This window comes from Solanum tuberosum, unplaced genomic scaffold (assembly GCF_000226075.1).
Source record: "Solanum tuberosum cultivar DM 1-3 516 R44 unplaced genomic scaffold, SolTub_3.0 scf00241, whole genome shotgun sequence".
NCBI classification, from domain to species: Eukaryota; Viridiplantae; Streptophyta; class Magnoliopsida; order Solanales; family Solanaceae; genus Solanum; species Solanum tuberosum.
The window spans coordinates 116,951-133,665 of NW_006239165.1; the positions used below are offsets into that span (position 1 = coordinate 116,951).

General features: G+C 29.4%; 1 protein-coding gene across 1 annotated transcript; it reads left to right on the plus strand.

The window, feature by feature from the left end:
• The first annotated feature begins 11,641 nt into the window (after positions 1-11,641).
• LOC102605552 (transcription factor PRE6-like) lies at positions 11,642-12,938 on the plus strand. Its single transcript, XM_006357053.2, has 2 exons — positions 11,642-11,912; positions 12,604-12,938. Exons 1-2 carry the CDS (start codon positions 11,784-11,786, stop codon positions 12,754-12,756), a joined length of 282 nt encoding a protein of 93 aa, XP_006357115.1. The 5' UTR covers positions 11,642-11,783; the 3' UTR covers positions 12,757-12,938.
• Positions 12,939-16,715: the final 3,777 nt, after the last annotated feature.

Consider the following 16,715-nt stretch of genomic DNA (forward strand, 5'->3'; position numbering starts at 1 on the left):
GAAAAAATAATATCATATAAAATTAAATGTAAAGGATAATAAATTCAACTTTTACCATGATAAGGTTGAAAAATATTATTTAAGTGGAAGGAGATGGGGCCCACTTTTGGTAGTAAAATCCTAGACTCTTCTAATATAGTATATAGATTAGGGAGTAAATATTTTGTAGAAAAAGAATAAGGGTTTGAGACGAGAGAAACTCACCTGTGGACGAACAACGTGGAAAATTACTTTATGCGGCATCAGGTAAGCAAATTTTCAATTGCCAATGTTGATGAATTGCATGGATATAGTGATAATATTATTGATATTAAATTGTAGGTAGAAGAGATGAAATTGTAAACTTAATTGCCAAGGTCGGTTGCTGCACTGTAACGCCGTTATTGTTAGGATTATTACTTACCTGGTGAGGGTCAAATTTAGGACAATGGTGGATAGTTAATGGTTGGGGTAGGGAATTTATATTATTTTAATGTTATGGTTAGAATTAGATTATTATAATGTTAATTGGAAAGAGGCAAATTGAAAATTCCTCTCTGTACCCGTGATTGCCAATTTGAAAATTGAAACATTATGACCAATAAGAAATTAAGGAAGTTAATGACTAATTAATGATTTTCTGGTGATTAATTAAGAGTTAATTAGAATTGTAAAATGAATTTGGAATTTCGGTCAAGGCTTTGGGCGTTATTTCAGTGTTGAAGTTACGGGTTATGCCTTTGGTTTTAGGTATGGAATTTTCCTATGGTTATCACATTATGACTCAAGTATTGATATGTTGGTATACGTAATTAAATATTACGTGTACTATATTATATGAATGTCATTATATTAATTTATTTGGAGGAACCAAGACTTAACCTTAAGCTTGAATATAAGAAATAGAAGACTTGATATACCAATTGACCTCAAGATTAGAAACTTGAATATAGATTTGTGCTTGATGATTTTTGCGGATCTAGGCTAGAAGTATAGCATGATGGATGTCCATGAACTTGTTTGTTTACGAATATTGTATACTTGATAGATTGGAAACGTTTCGAGGCATTGAGGAAAGGAAAATCGTTGGAGAAGTAGTTTGCTCGACTTCGATTCTTCGGTGGAGGTAGGTTATGGTTTATTCTATTTGATAGATAGACTCGTAATAGTGATTGATATGCATTGAATGATATTGTGTAGTTTTCTATGTACTTGATTGTATGATTGTGTAGCTTGGTTGTGTGGTTTGTGATTGGTCTGAAATCCTGAGACATGGAATTTATAATCTTGAACCCTCTCTATCGAAGTGATGCTTTTAATAAACAAGGCTTGATGAAATATTGTTAATTAATTGAAAAGTGGTGATAATAAATGATAAATTAACGATATATTAGATTGGATACAACGAGTCGGCATGGTATTATTGGATCGGGGGGGTATAATTGGATCGGAGTGTCACGTTCCGACAATGTATAATTGGATCGGAGTGTCACGTTCCGACAATGTATAATTGGATCGGAGTGTCACGTTCCGACAATATATTATTGGATCGTAGTGTCACGTTCCGACACAGTATAATTGGATTGGAGTGTCACGTTCCGACACGGTATTATTGGAACAGAGTGTCACATTCCGACACGGTATAATTGAATCGGAGTGTCACGTTCCGACACGGTAACATTAAAGGAAAAAATATTGAATTAACTTAATGTACTCAATCTCAAAGAACTCATTTCCCAAATTAGTTTGGTTTGGAGGCATGAGTTCTCATGTGTGATCTTGATATTGTTGACTGATTACGTACTTACTTCAGTGTTGTTGACACTGGTTCATGTGTTTGTTGCTTGCCACCTGCTAAGTGTCATAGTTGATTTTATACTATTATTCATTACATATTAGTTTCTATTTTGAGTTGGCCGATGATATCTACTCAATACATGTTGTCTGCACTGAGCCCTACTTGTATTTTTCCTTGTTTTCTTTTTGTGGAGTGTAGCGAGTGTATCAGTGACTTCGACTCACCCTCAGCTCTAGCCAGTCTCCAGCACATCAGGTTCCAGGGTGAGCTATTCATTCCAGCTCGTGTCAGATTCTCTTGGTCATGGCATGATGTCCTTAGTTTTCAGACACAAACTATTTTATTCATTTATTTTGGTGTCTTGATACTCTTAGACATAGTATTTGGAGATTGCATGTCCTTGATGTGATGACTTTCAGATTTTGGAGATAATAAGTGTTAAACTTTAGAAGTTTATTTGATTGGTTACTTTAATAAGTTTTAAGCTTCCGCATTATTGTTGTTATTCGTAGTTGAATTATTGATATATGTTGGGGTTTGGATTCCTTGGTTCGCCACTTAGAAGGTTAAGTGTGGGTGCCACTCACGACTCATTTTGGGTCGTGACACAATATTACGTATCTAAGTATAGTGAATACATCAAAATCATTAGATCTTACTAAATTATGTATCATATTTATTGAATTTATATAAAAAATAACTTTATAAAGTACAATGTATATGTATGATTCATTGTGATTTATTTTTTTTGTTAAATGATTCATTATAAAATAAATTCAAAAATTCAATGATTCATTGTAAAAATAAATTCATTATTCATAATGTTCATTGTTTCTTAATAATCAAATATTATTCATTGTATCTTTACTAGAAACATTCAATGTATGACGGTGAGAAAATAAACTATATAAGCAACATAGATTTTTTTTTTGAAACCATATCCATAAATGACTCTCATTTAAAAGGTGTCACAAAATCAACAATGATATATCAAATACGTAAAGAATTGTGTGAATACGAAAGAGATCATTCCACATGCACTCAAAAAGATTTGTAGTCGTGGCAACACCGAAACTTTTGGATGCAATAAAAAAAGTTAGAGATGAGTTTCAACTAGATTTGAATTTTAACAAAAACCAATAGAATCATATTTCACTAAATTGTCTTACATATACATGTACTTTTAAGGAATTATTAAATCATAATATTAATGAGACTGTATATTTATATAGGGGTCTTCTGAAAATATATTATCTTATCGAATTTGATGATTTTTTTCATTGGCCTAAGTTGGGACAGGAGAAAAATATTATCTTAAAAAAATTATTAATTTACCGAGTATTAATTTAGTAAGATTTTACTGTATTATTGTTTTCATACACTATTTTTAAAGAAGGGATTGCAGAGCTAGACTGATTGTGAAAACAATAAATAATGGCCTTTGAGATTTCACTCTGTCCTAAATACTCGATTGGCATTATTACTAATATCATTTTATTAAAAACCCTAACAAAAAAATCCTGATCAGAGATATATATTTGAAAACTGTGATGAATTTATGTGAGATATTAAAGCTAGCTTTTGACAAGTGAAATTTAGTAGCTAACAAGATTAATTTATTTTTATTATCATCATATAGCGTTATATGTACACCTTAATTAATTCTACGAGCTATTGATAACTTTCCATCAACAGATGCAAAATATAAATGCAAATTTCTTTTTTAAAAAAAAAACAAAAAAACATAAAGTACTGGCTAGAATTTAGTGTAGACCTAATTAAAAATAGTAGCATTAGACTGTAACCACGTTGTTAGTCTCTCCCTAATATTGATAAATTCTAACTTTGATACTTATAATATATTGCTAACCATAATACCATATACAACATTTAATTAAGTGAAATACACACTTTCAGTTCATCCTCTTCTCAAATTAAATGAATTATTGATCATGACATTATTTAATTGCCTATATGTTACCTTAAATAATTTATAGTGCTATGAGGGTTAGCATAATTCTTAAAATAGCCTGAATGAAATATATTTCTTAAGTAAATGGACAAAAAAATATAGTACTCGTTATTCAATTAAAAATTGCATGTGCTTAATAAATATATTATAAGAACCAAAATAAGAAATTATAAATAATTAAAGAGCAAAATTGCTCCTACTTCTAACTTTAGTCAATGGTGAAGTGAGCCCATTAATTGTTATATGTTGTTTATTTAAACATTTTTCGGACTAGGAGTAGTAATGAAACTTTAATATAGAAATAGCGCTTATTAATTACTTTTCAATTCAATTTTTCAAAAGTTAATAATCACCTAATTTTAAATTTCCTAAGTGTAATCTTATAATACTATATTTCGTAGTTTCACTTATAAAAATTATAGGACAATGTCTACTTTTTAAAATAAGGGACTAAAAGGTGGATATTTTTGTGAAAAGACAAAGAGGCAAAAAATAATTCTCATTTATTTGATGTTGATTATTAACTAAAGGTTTTAGGGAGAAACTCAGATCTTCTGCCCACTTACAAAATGAATAAAAGAGAATATAAAATTATTTTCTTATTTATAAATGACCTACAAAACTAATTTCTTTTATTGAAAAAGCTAACTTGATGTCTTATAATATGCGTAACTAATTATTATTGATGAATGTCTATAATTAGAGTTATAAAATAAGAGAAAAAATATGATTAAAAAGGTAGGATTTTTAGTGTGTGGTTATGACACAAATATCTTGGTGAGGGGTTTGTAGGGATCCTAAAACCTGTTTGGGACATGTGACTATGGTAGACAAAATCATAGAATTATTTAATTTGTGTGTGCATTGTTTCGAAATAAATAATTCTTTTACCTAAATAACATAAGTAGTACACCACTTAATTATCATGTCGTTCATGGAGGACGAAATTGCATGTGACATGAACCTTGATAGTACCATCTCGTGCTTATGTCGTAAACTAGGAGGAATGCCCATTTTACCTAGCGATCGGAAATATATTTGATCAAAATTTTAAAATCTGTTTATTTTGATTTTATTTTTTTTGTCAAAAAGGGTTTTTGAGGAGTAGTGATTTTATTTGGCTAATCAATTTAGAATGCATTTTTGACAATATTAAAACAGTAATTTATGTTTGATCAATATTTTGCAAAATGTTTTGGAGAAAAAGTTGCCTTTTTCTATTTACATCCTTTTTAAACAAATCCAAAATTTAAAGTTTATGATTTATTTTTTAAAAAAGACAATAAAGTCTTGTGTGTTTTTTATAAAAGAAAAGCAAAAAATAAGTTAATTAGGGTGTCCTCTGGGATTTGAACCCCTTGTAAAGAAGGGCAACAAAACATAATCGAGTTTCACTTTTTCTACTAAACCTATAAACCATTTTTATTCTAAGCAATAACTCAATATATAAATATAAGATTTGAAAAAAAGTTAGTAAATTTTTCTGGAACCCTCTAAATACGTTAAATCTATCTAATGTTGTAAATGTTGGATTTTAACAAGGTGCGAATGTGAAATAAGAATAAATGAGAAATTGAGAAATGTGGGAAAATCAATTTGGAGGGAAAATGAAAAGTCATTTCTCTCATATTGGTAGAAGAAATAAAAAGAGTTGTTTTTATATTAGGAAACACTTCCTTTAACTCTTAGGGGTCGTTTGGTAGACTGCATTAAAACAAATAGTCCATGTATTATGTATGGTATTATTTAGTACTATGTTTGTTAGGAAATTGAGTCTATATATAATTAAGGCCTAATCCATCGGTGACTTCTTAAAGTTGGCACGAATTCACTTGGACACCTCAACTGGACGATGTTCATTCTAGACACCTCATGTGGAGTTCAATTGTGTCATTTTGATACCCCACGATTTCAACCTACCTTGCACAAACAACCCCTGCTACCCATTTGCAGAAAAATACCCCGTGCCCCCCGCCCCCACCCCACACTGCCTTCTCCAAATACCTATCCACTTGCAGACACCCCCGTTCCTCCCCTGATTTTTTTTTCCAAATCCCTTTTTGCATAACATCTGGGCACACACGCACTTACACACGGTCCATGAATAATTTAATACTAAATCTCGAAATAGGTCTATTCTTAAATTTCTAAACTATTTTTCATCATCTTATTGTAACTATATTTATTAACCATTGTTGGATGTTTAAGTTTGCAAAAATGGTGGCTTAAAATGAAGAAAAAGAAGAAAAAATTAAAAAGTTGACTAAATAGAATTTTCACGTGCGGTCAACGAGTGTATTATACTTGTTAAGCCATGTAAGCAAAAAATGTCAAAACGATACAATAGGAGCCAACATAAGGTGTCTAAAATGAACATCATCCAGTTAAGGTGTCTAAATGAAATTTTGTGCCAATTTTAAGGGGCCACCGATGGGTTAGGCCTATAATTAATCCATGGATTAGTTATACCTCCTACATGGTATTATAGGATGTATTACTATTACTAATACCTTCCATTTGGAGGTATTAGTAATACATGAATATAATACCATGTGATAAGTTTATGTAAAGACAAAAATATCCCTCAAATCATTTTAATTATTTTCTTGATTTTATGTTTTATATTTGTACTACTAAATTTATTTAAATAAATTAAACTTACAAATTATTTAGAGAGAGTTGTTTGTTACTAAATAAATCCAATACAAATTAATACAATATTTGAAATGTGATTTGTTTAACATTAACTAATTAAAAAGGCAAATATATCACAACATGACGTTTGTGATCTTAATTGAAGGTATAAATTTGTTGATATATATATGTTTGTGCGGTTTTCTAATTATTTGTATTTTGAACAATTTTATAAAATTGAATACATATTAAAATTACAACTTGCAATTTTTATATGTAACTGTAAATGATTTAATCAATTTACTATTGTTTACCGTCTTTTCAATTTTAAAAGTTGATAGTTTATCTTTTTTTAAATTGAAAATTGACATTTTGTAAGTGATCAATTTACTAAGATGACAATTATTTATCCTCAAATAATTTAAGTGAAAAAAGGCAAACATGACAACAAAATTGTTCTTCTCATAAATAGATAGAAGGCCACAAAATTAATATTGTCCGACAATTATTTACCCACTTACATAATAATTCAAGGGTATAATTGGAAAAAGTTTTTTATAAAGTTTTAATCCAAGCACAAGATGAAGTGGGAAACAATGAACCAAACACTTAGTAAAAATAATCTCTGCATTACTAATCCCTGCACTATTAATCCATGCATTACTAATTTCAGCATTACTAATCCCTGCATTATTAATCCTTGTACCAAACGACCCCTTAAAGAGTTAAGTAGAAAGTGCCCCTCGTGCCATCGTCGTCGCTCGCTCAGCCTCGAGTACTTTAGCAATCAATTGATAATTTTTTAGACAAATTTTATGTAATCAATCTCATTATTCCTTTTTAAAAAAAATTAATTCAGAATGCTAATTAATTAATTAACAGAATTAATTCGCGCAACATAATTGTTTGAAATTTCGCGTAACGGTAAAGTCGCTCAGAAGGGATGTTCCTTTCGAACATACACTTCTTTTCCCAAAAGACACAAACGTTCTGGAAAGACATGTCTGAACAAATGCGTTTACACTCTTGTCCGAATAGACGCGTTCCTTGCTACAATTGGCTATAAATAGAGAAATTTCTCTCATTTTTCAAACACTGAAAATTTCTCTCTTCTACATACATTTTCTTACAAATCAAATTGTCGATCAACTGAGTCTGTTTGTGCTCTCGTTGCTGTTTTTTTTAGTTCGCAAATTATTGAAGTTTGAGATACCGCTACTTCTTTAATAGTTAATCCATTTTATCTTGGGAGGAATTAATCTACAACCTCAAATACTTGAGAGGATTAAATTATTTAGGGATACACAGTGAATTATGTGGACTCGAATTATTTATTTTCTGTCTATTTCATCTTTTTTATTTCTGTTTTACTAACTTGAATACAAGAGATAACAGTAAATGTACGTTCGAGAAAACTATTTACTCAAAACAAATAGCTAGTATTATTTAATTATGATTAATTATTATATAATTTAGCTTTGATTTGTAAATTTTTGTTGGCCACCAGTCACACTCAATCCCTAATCTTCCAACTTAATTACAACAATATTTTGTGAAAGATCCTCCTTAATTAAGTAAGATGCCTTGTCCTTTTAGCACATTAATTAGACATGAATTGTCACTAACAACTAATTAAATCTCAAATAGAGGCGAATAAAGGATCATAAGTCAATGCCGCGTACTCCATAAGTACACTTGATTAATTATTTACTACGGTAAATATTACTTCGTTCGTCCAACAATAGTTGTCCATTATATTATTTTGAGATATCCAACAATACTTATTTACTTTATGAAATCAATGTACAATTTTATACTTAGTTTCTAATTTACTCTTCTATTTATAGTTTCTTAAGAAGTATGTAAAGTCAATAGTGAGCAAGTATTGTTGGACAAATGGAGTACATACTTGAGAATTTTTTTTAAAGTATCTTTTAAACTTTTTTTAAAAAAACTAGTTCAAAATATGTATTTTTTTATTTATTTTATGTTGGCCATGCATATAATTTAACTCAAATATTAACATGCCGTTGCTGTTTATATATATCAAGTCATGCAATTTAGCGGTATGTAGTGGTTAAAGAATTAAGTTAGAATGCATGTCACTTAATTACGATCAAGTAATAAGTACGTATAGGAAAATATCCATGAATTAGATGTAAACATAGTCAATAAGCAAGTTTTATGTGAAAATAATGTGTATATATATGTGTGTAAAAGGTAAATATAACACTCGTCAAATGTACGTACTATCAATGAATTTGATGTAGCGGATAAAATTGTTTGAGTTTTGAATATAAATTTTCTTTTTATAGAAAGCATTTTTTTAATACGTGACGCGAATCTAAATTAATCCTACTCTAACGCGAATGCTTAGATATTAATTTTTGAGCACAGATAAAATTGGTTTGGTTTGGCTGTAATTAGCATTAATTAATGACAATTGACACGTCTCTGTTTTCTGGTACCACACCCGTGATCATGCATTATTAGTAACTGTCGTGACATCAATACACCTATAGACTACAATATAAATTAATTTTTGCTCTCTCAAACTACCTACTTATAAATTATTACTTATACTAATACCGTAAGAAAATTAATATTTGCAGTGTACATAAGTTACTATATATGAGAATGTCTCACAGGAGCGGATTGAGTTTTGTGTACTTTTGATGCCCGCAAAATATAAATTCATGTATTAAAATTTCAATGATTAGTCTAAAATTTCAAGAATATTAATATCATCATAAATGAATAAATGTGATGTACCAAGAAATGAGTCATCAACGACATACTCTCTCTCCCTAATTACTTATCCATTTTTGAATTGGTACACCTATTAAGAAAACAATAATTGATATAGTGAGTTTACAACGTTACCCCTATTAATTATGAAGTGGATGATTAAAAGCTTAAAATTTTCAAAAGGTTCTACATTTTCAAAGTAATAAATTGAGGGTATAATAGATATTTTTTTTTGTCCTTTCTTGATTTGTCAAAATGGACAAGTAATTAGAGACAACTAAAAAATGAAAAATGAACAAGTAATTAGAGACAGAGGAAGTATTAGATCACCACCCTTCAAGTTAAGTTGGTGCTTGTTGTTTTGCTTCAAATACAATGTAAAAAAAACTATCGATTGTGGAACCTCAATTCTGACGGATTTATCAACTAAATGACAATTGACCGATATAACTTCTCATCGTAGAACAAAAGTCATTTTGTATCATATTTAAGAGATTCTTCGTTTGGTGTCGAAGAAGTAAGATAATTCAATCATTATCAAACTGACTGTAATCAATTCATAAATTTAAACATACTATAGATACAATACTAAAGAATTTTAAAATTGATTAAATTATGAATCCGACTTTATTTAAAGAAGGTAATTTTTGTATAAGGGGACGATGATAGAAAAACAATCACATGGTATTGTACATGGAGACATATATATGCAGAAAGAAGGGACATGTTGTTAGTACAATAACAAACACAATTCAGCCCACTTGAAATCAAATCAAACGTTGAAAACACATACAAAACACCAATTTTAAATCAGGTTTAGGCCTCAAACAAAACGTCTTTGCCCGGCCCCCGGTCCCCGGTCCTCCTTCTATATGCATACGAAACATATTTAAGATTTAAATTTAATGAGTATTTAATAATCTCATACAATTAATATGGTGGGTTCACAATATAATATTTATTTGATAAAGTTTTAATAGTTTTTCTCATACACATATTATTTCGTATCAATTTGTTTTTATAATTATTTCCCTAAAAGTTTTATGTCAAATCTCTCTCTATATATCTATTCGTACATGTAAGATATTTTAGGAGATTGTTTTCATGGATGATCGTCAAACTGCACTAATTTAATTTTTGTAACAAAAAGTCACTTCACTTTAACCAAATAATAGTATCATAGGAAGTCATTAAACTATTTTTGTACCAAAATTGCTCAACTTTGCCTAGTTAAGTATCACAAAAAGTCAATATTTTATTTGAATAAAAAAGTCATTTAATATTACTTTGCCTAAGCATCATATAAAATATCTCTTTTATTATCTCCTTATAACTTCATGTAATACTTGAACCAAATAGAGTGACTTTTTGATTAATTACTAAAAATAGTTTATTGAATGTCACGATACTTGAATAAAGTTAAGTGATCTATAGTAAAAAATAATTTAATAAATTTAATGCAAATATATATATTTTGTAGATGTAGAGTTATATTCGTCCATTGTAAAGGGTAGGGCGTCGGCGCCTTTTTATTTTGAGTTCAAATAGTAATAGGTTGCATCAGGCTGGACTGAGATATACTACGTAAAAATAATTTTTAGGCGGCAATTAATTAATGACAATACTCAATTGTCACATATTTTTAGCGGCAATTAACACTCTTTGTATATGTCGCTAAAGCCTTTAGCGGCATTGGATCAAATGACACTTAACTAATGCCGATAAAGACTTTAGCACTCTTTATTAATGTGTCAATTTATTGTCGCGTTGTTTTTGTTGTAGTGATAGATGAGTGTGAATCATTTGAACCCCCCTTCTCTTTTTTTTGGTTGGAAAATTACATTATACTTCATTCATTCATTATTACGTATCCGGTACTAACTTGATGCATTCTTTAAGAAGCAATAAAAACGATAAGAGATTTTCTAAACTAAACAAGTAAAACTGAACGAAGGAAGTATATATACTATATGTATATTTTCTTATATACTATATAATGGCAGAGCTACGGTGGTGTGAGCATGTCATTTGAATATGCTTTATCGGAAAATTACAATATAAATATAGGTCAAATCTTATATTTATACTGATAGATATACGCTTAAAATCAATAGAAACTTGTAATGTAGTGATAAGGATATGATCAAAACTTACACGACGCCTAAGTTTGAATTCCTATGATGAGGTTGCTCTTGCGTTAAACACATGATCTTAGGTTCAAGCCTTGAATATGAAAAAGCGGTTCCCCTCTTGTTTTAATTTGAATTTGAAAAAGTAGAATACCAGATTGAATAACTGTATAATGGTAGTTGATGGATGAGGTAGAAAAGTAGGTGCAGTGACAAAACAAGAAGGTTTCTTGGGCTACTTTTTCCCATGCAATTGTCTTCTTCACATCCAACATCACTTTCTATGTTTTTCCTATTATGTATACGTACCATCACACACTCTCTTTCTCTCTCATTTCGTTGCTGTTTAGTTTGTGGTCCTTTAAAATTTATTACTACTATATAGTTTCATTATTAATATTACCTCCTCCTCTAACTACTCTTAATTAATTGACTACTACTTGTTCTTCCCACTTCACTTGCTATTCAATTAAGTTATACTGATCATCAACTAGCTATTTGAATTGAAGATTTATCTCAAAATATGTCTGGGAGAAGGTCGAGGCAGTCATCAGAAGGAGGCACCTCCAGGATTTCAGATGATCAGATCATACAACTCGTCTCCAAATTGCAGCAACTTCTTCCTGAAATTCGTAATCGTCGCTCCAACAAGGTTTTTATTTCTTCCTTCTATATGCACTTTCATTTTTGGATATATACAAATAGTGTTGAATGCGTTACAGGATGTAGTATGGTATAAGTAATAGACCTCTCATTATAATTCAGCTTGTATGTAGGTTCGAATATGAAATTGTACATGCATCCGTCAGCAGTTACTGGAAATGCACTCTAAAATGTTACTTCATCTGTAATGTCAGTTTAGTCAGAGCAGTTGAGACATTTAGTGCCACGTGAATCTCTCTTTCTTTCTTTTTGTTTTCTATACGCGATCTAAAGCTCATCTTATTCAAAATCATATCGAAAAGTAAGGGTAAAATACTCTTTATTAAAGACAATATCATTTTCACGAGACCTTTGGTTGTATTGATTTAAAATAGCATGATTTCTTTCGCTTTTTAAGAACAATCTGGAAAGAGTTAAAAAATTTGTCGTTGAAAAGGAGAAAATTATTATAAGTTCACAATTTTTTTCGTAATTCCAGAATACTGCTTTGGGTCCCACAATATACTACATACATAGAACCAATTTAGAATATACTCAATATTTGACTTTTTTTTAAAGTCGTTCCACCAATTAAGGTATGTTTTGTCTATGAGTTTAAATTTTGTACATCGACAATAATATTTATAAGTTACATGTTTATATAGAAATCGATAATGAATTTACGAATCGATATGTTGCAGGCATCAGCATCTAAGGTGCTCCAAGAAACATGCAACTATATTAGGAATTTGCATAAAGAGGTGGATGATCTCAGTGATCGACTTTCTCAGTTATTGTCAACCATTGATGCTGATAGTCCAGAAGCTGCAATTATTCGTAGTTTAATTATGTAATTTTCAATCATTTATTTATAAATAATTACTATATTATATATGTTTGGGTGCACTAATCAATCTCCTATATACTTAGTTCTGTATTTCTTCTTTATTTGATCTCTAGATTTTGGTCGATATTAATTAGCTAGGCCAATCTCATAATTAATGGTGTGCTTGTATTGATGTTTACCAATTTTAATTATGGAATTTGCTCAACACTGTCATTCCTTGCTCTAGTTTATATATACTTCCTCTGTCCTATAACATTTTTCATTTATTTTTATTTTTCGAGAGTCAGATTATCAACATTTTAAGATGCTATATTTTTTCATCAATTTGTTATGAAAATAATTGTAATTTATAATGATACTTTTTTTTTTAGTTTTTAAATATTTAATTTATAATTTAAAAATATTAAATTAATTTAATTTAATTTAATTAGCTTCGATAGTTAATCAAATTATTCTAAATTTATATATGAGGGAGGGATTATATTTTTTTATTTCAATTCACACCTATATATCGAAGCAATAAAGTATTCTTAAAGCAGGAAAAATAAATTTTGAATAGCGTATGTGCGACTGCCGACTGTCATTCTTAATGTAGAAACTAAAACATTGCCCAAAAACATTTTAAAAAAATAAAATTAGACAAACACAATATGGTTAATAAAAATATTTTAAAAATGAATTAGTTAAATATAAATTAGGGAAAAAGGTCTGAAATATATCTGAACTTTGACCGAAATTGCTATAACAATCCCGAACTTTGGAAAAGACCTTTTACCCCTTCACTATTTAATAGTGTATTTTAAAGGTATATATATGATCACGTGGACATCATAAATATTGCGTCATTATAAATAGTAACGTGTCCATGTGGGCATATACATACCTTTAAAATACATTATTAAATAGTGCAGGTGGGTAATAGGTCCGGCTTAAAGTTTGGGATTGTTACAGCAATTTCGATCAAAGTTCAGATATATTTCAAACCTTTTTCCCTGTAAATTATTATTTTCTTAAAAAATATTTTTCTAAAAAGCTATTTTGTTTAAAATATTTTTTAAAATAAACAAGTTTTAACTACTTGGCCAAACAAGCAATTAGACCCTGTTTTTACAATAAGATATGTCTCAATCATGTCCTTTGATTGACAAGGGTATTAATCACTCACTCTGTTTCAAGTTGTTTTCGATCTACATAGTTTTAGTTTATTTAAAGAGATATTTTTTAAAAAAATTTAATAGCTTTTTAATTTCAATTTTAATTTTCCTATATTTAAGATTATAATATTAACTCCATGCCAAATCAAAATATATCAAACAAACTGAAACGGAGAAAATAATAACCTTTATATCGGGAAGAATCTAATGACATTCTAGCTAGAGTAATAGAGACATAATGCAGTGATTAGAGTATTGGTTTAATTAATTCTTTATGAAGTGAGAAAACGACTTCTTAACGAAACCATGTCAGCGTCCACAGTAAACTACTCTTTTTATGATTAAAAAAGTTAATTAGATGAATGCATGCCAATAAAATGGGAATAATGTTAGGCTAGAGATAGAAAATCTATAGTGACAATATATTTTGTATATATAGACTATTGTTCACTGTCAGAAATCAGTGACGGATAAAATTTTATAGCTAAACAACAAGAATTTTATGTTAATCTCATTTAACTACGGATAAGGGACAATTATTTAGCAACAAATTAACTATCGATAAATTCTGCAGCTAATTTCATATTTTCTAGTAGTGATATTATGGTCGACATATTTGTAAATGAGATACATATATTAAGAGAAAGGGACATTGAGATTGTGTTTCATGAAAAGGGTGTCTTGGTGTTTTAAAAAATGTCATATTCAAATAAATCATATATATGTAGAGATAGTGAAAAGGGTTGAGCCCTCATCGACTAATTAAGACTTTGATGTTGCCTTTACCTTTATGAATGGTCACCTTTAGAGAGGACACCAAATCAAGAAGCCCTGTGTCATATCAATTTCATTTGTTGAAAACTGATCCCATCTTCACTGTGTCGTCGACAACTATATATTATACAAATATATATATATTTATTCTAATTGACACATCCATCTTTTGAGATATTAATTTTGTGGATTTCAGTATCCCATTCAAATTATTGGCCAATAAGTAACTATCTAGGAACTATATTATTATTCTACTAGGGAAGTAGTTGTACCAAGAGTATTGGATATAAATTTATAAAGTGATTTGTATTATATTAAATTTAAGAGTATATTAGTTCAAATAATTATTGTATATTAATATAATGAAATTAATTATTTAAATTCAATAAAAATGAATTTAATCAAATTTCAATTTTATTGGATCAGTCCATTGATTTGAGCTATAAATGATGAGTTCACTTTGCTAAAGCACAATATATCATGTCACTTAAATCTGTTTGTCCGAAGGAAGCCTGTTTTCATACTAGCTCTTCCATTCTACAATTATGAATAGGGTCCTCATAAATAAAAAATTACACCAAAATTCTAACCAGAAACTAGAGAGAGCACGTGGATCAAACACCGTAGATTTCTCTACAAACTACAAGTTCAAGAATTCAAGCAAACAAATATTTGAGTTAAAAAATCACTCAAGATAAAGATCACTAGATTCAAGAACAAACTCAAAAGTCATTGAATTGAAGTACAAGACAAGATCAAGTTAAAGTTCATCAAGATTCAAGGTCAAAATCAAAAGGCTCTTGAATCCACGTACAAGTCAAGACCAAGTTTATCGAAATTCAAGATCAAGCTTACAAACTCTTGAATTTATTCGAAAAAACGAACAAGAGAATTCATAAAGATTGTAATGCTCAAATTTGAAATAAAATACTATATGATTGTTGCGATATTTTCCAGTCTAGATTATTATTTTCTTGATACAAATTTTACTATTTACAATATATACACATTACATACAAGAGATTTTAGGGCTTGTCGAAGCTTTTGATTGTAACAAATTGAAATCGAAGATACACCAAGATATTTGTTGCTTCCCAAGTTGATAGGTGAATGACACAATGTATAAAGTAAATTGTACATTAATAACATGATCTGTTGATCCTAAGCAATGTCTGATGAACACGATTTATTTTGATTTTTGAAAAGCTAGCCTTTATTTTAGGACAACACTAAATAAAAATGCCACCAACCGGCCATATGCGGGCCATTACAGAGGACTGCACTGGCATTAAATTTGACCGCAGGGTCCATCTTATAGATTTGTATTGAATTTATTGAAATTATAAGTAAAAGGACGTGGATGGGAAAGGGATTTAAAAATAAAATAAAATAAAAATTCCTCGATTTAATAATCATTGTCCACTATATTATTTTAGAATATCTAACTCTTCTTATCCATGAAATCAATGGATAATATTACATTTAATTCCTAATTTATTCTTATCATTAATTGTAGTCATTTTCCTATATTACATTTTTCAAGACATTATGTTCAGCCATTCAGGGATTTAAAGGGTGATATAGTAAAATTATCCTTCTATTTATAGTTTCTTAAAAAGTGTGCACAGTCAATAATGAACAAATATAATTCAACAGAGGGAGTATATATATAAAAAAGAGCAACTTTCACATATAGCAAACACAAAATTCATATTTGTATGCTATTGCAAAATTTGCATAATTGCGCTCCATAGCAAACATAAATATGTATATTTCGCTATACATATACAAAAGAAAGCAGTTGTATAATCTGCTTTGGTATACATATACAAAAAGATCAATTGTATAAAGTGAGAGAGGCGAGTGAGCGAGCGAGATCTAGGAGAGGGGAACGAAAATATATGTATATATACAATTTTCTCTCGCTTTATACAAACACAAACACACTTTATACACTTGCGTTTGTATAAAAAATGAGAGAGGCGAGGGAGAGAACGAGAGTGGCGAGCGAGATTCACCAGAAGAGAGGTGAAATAGC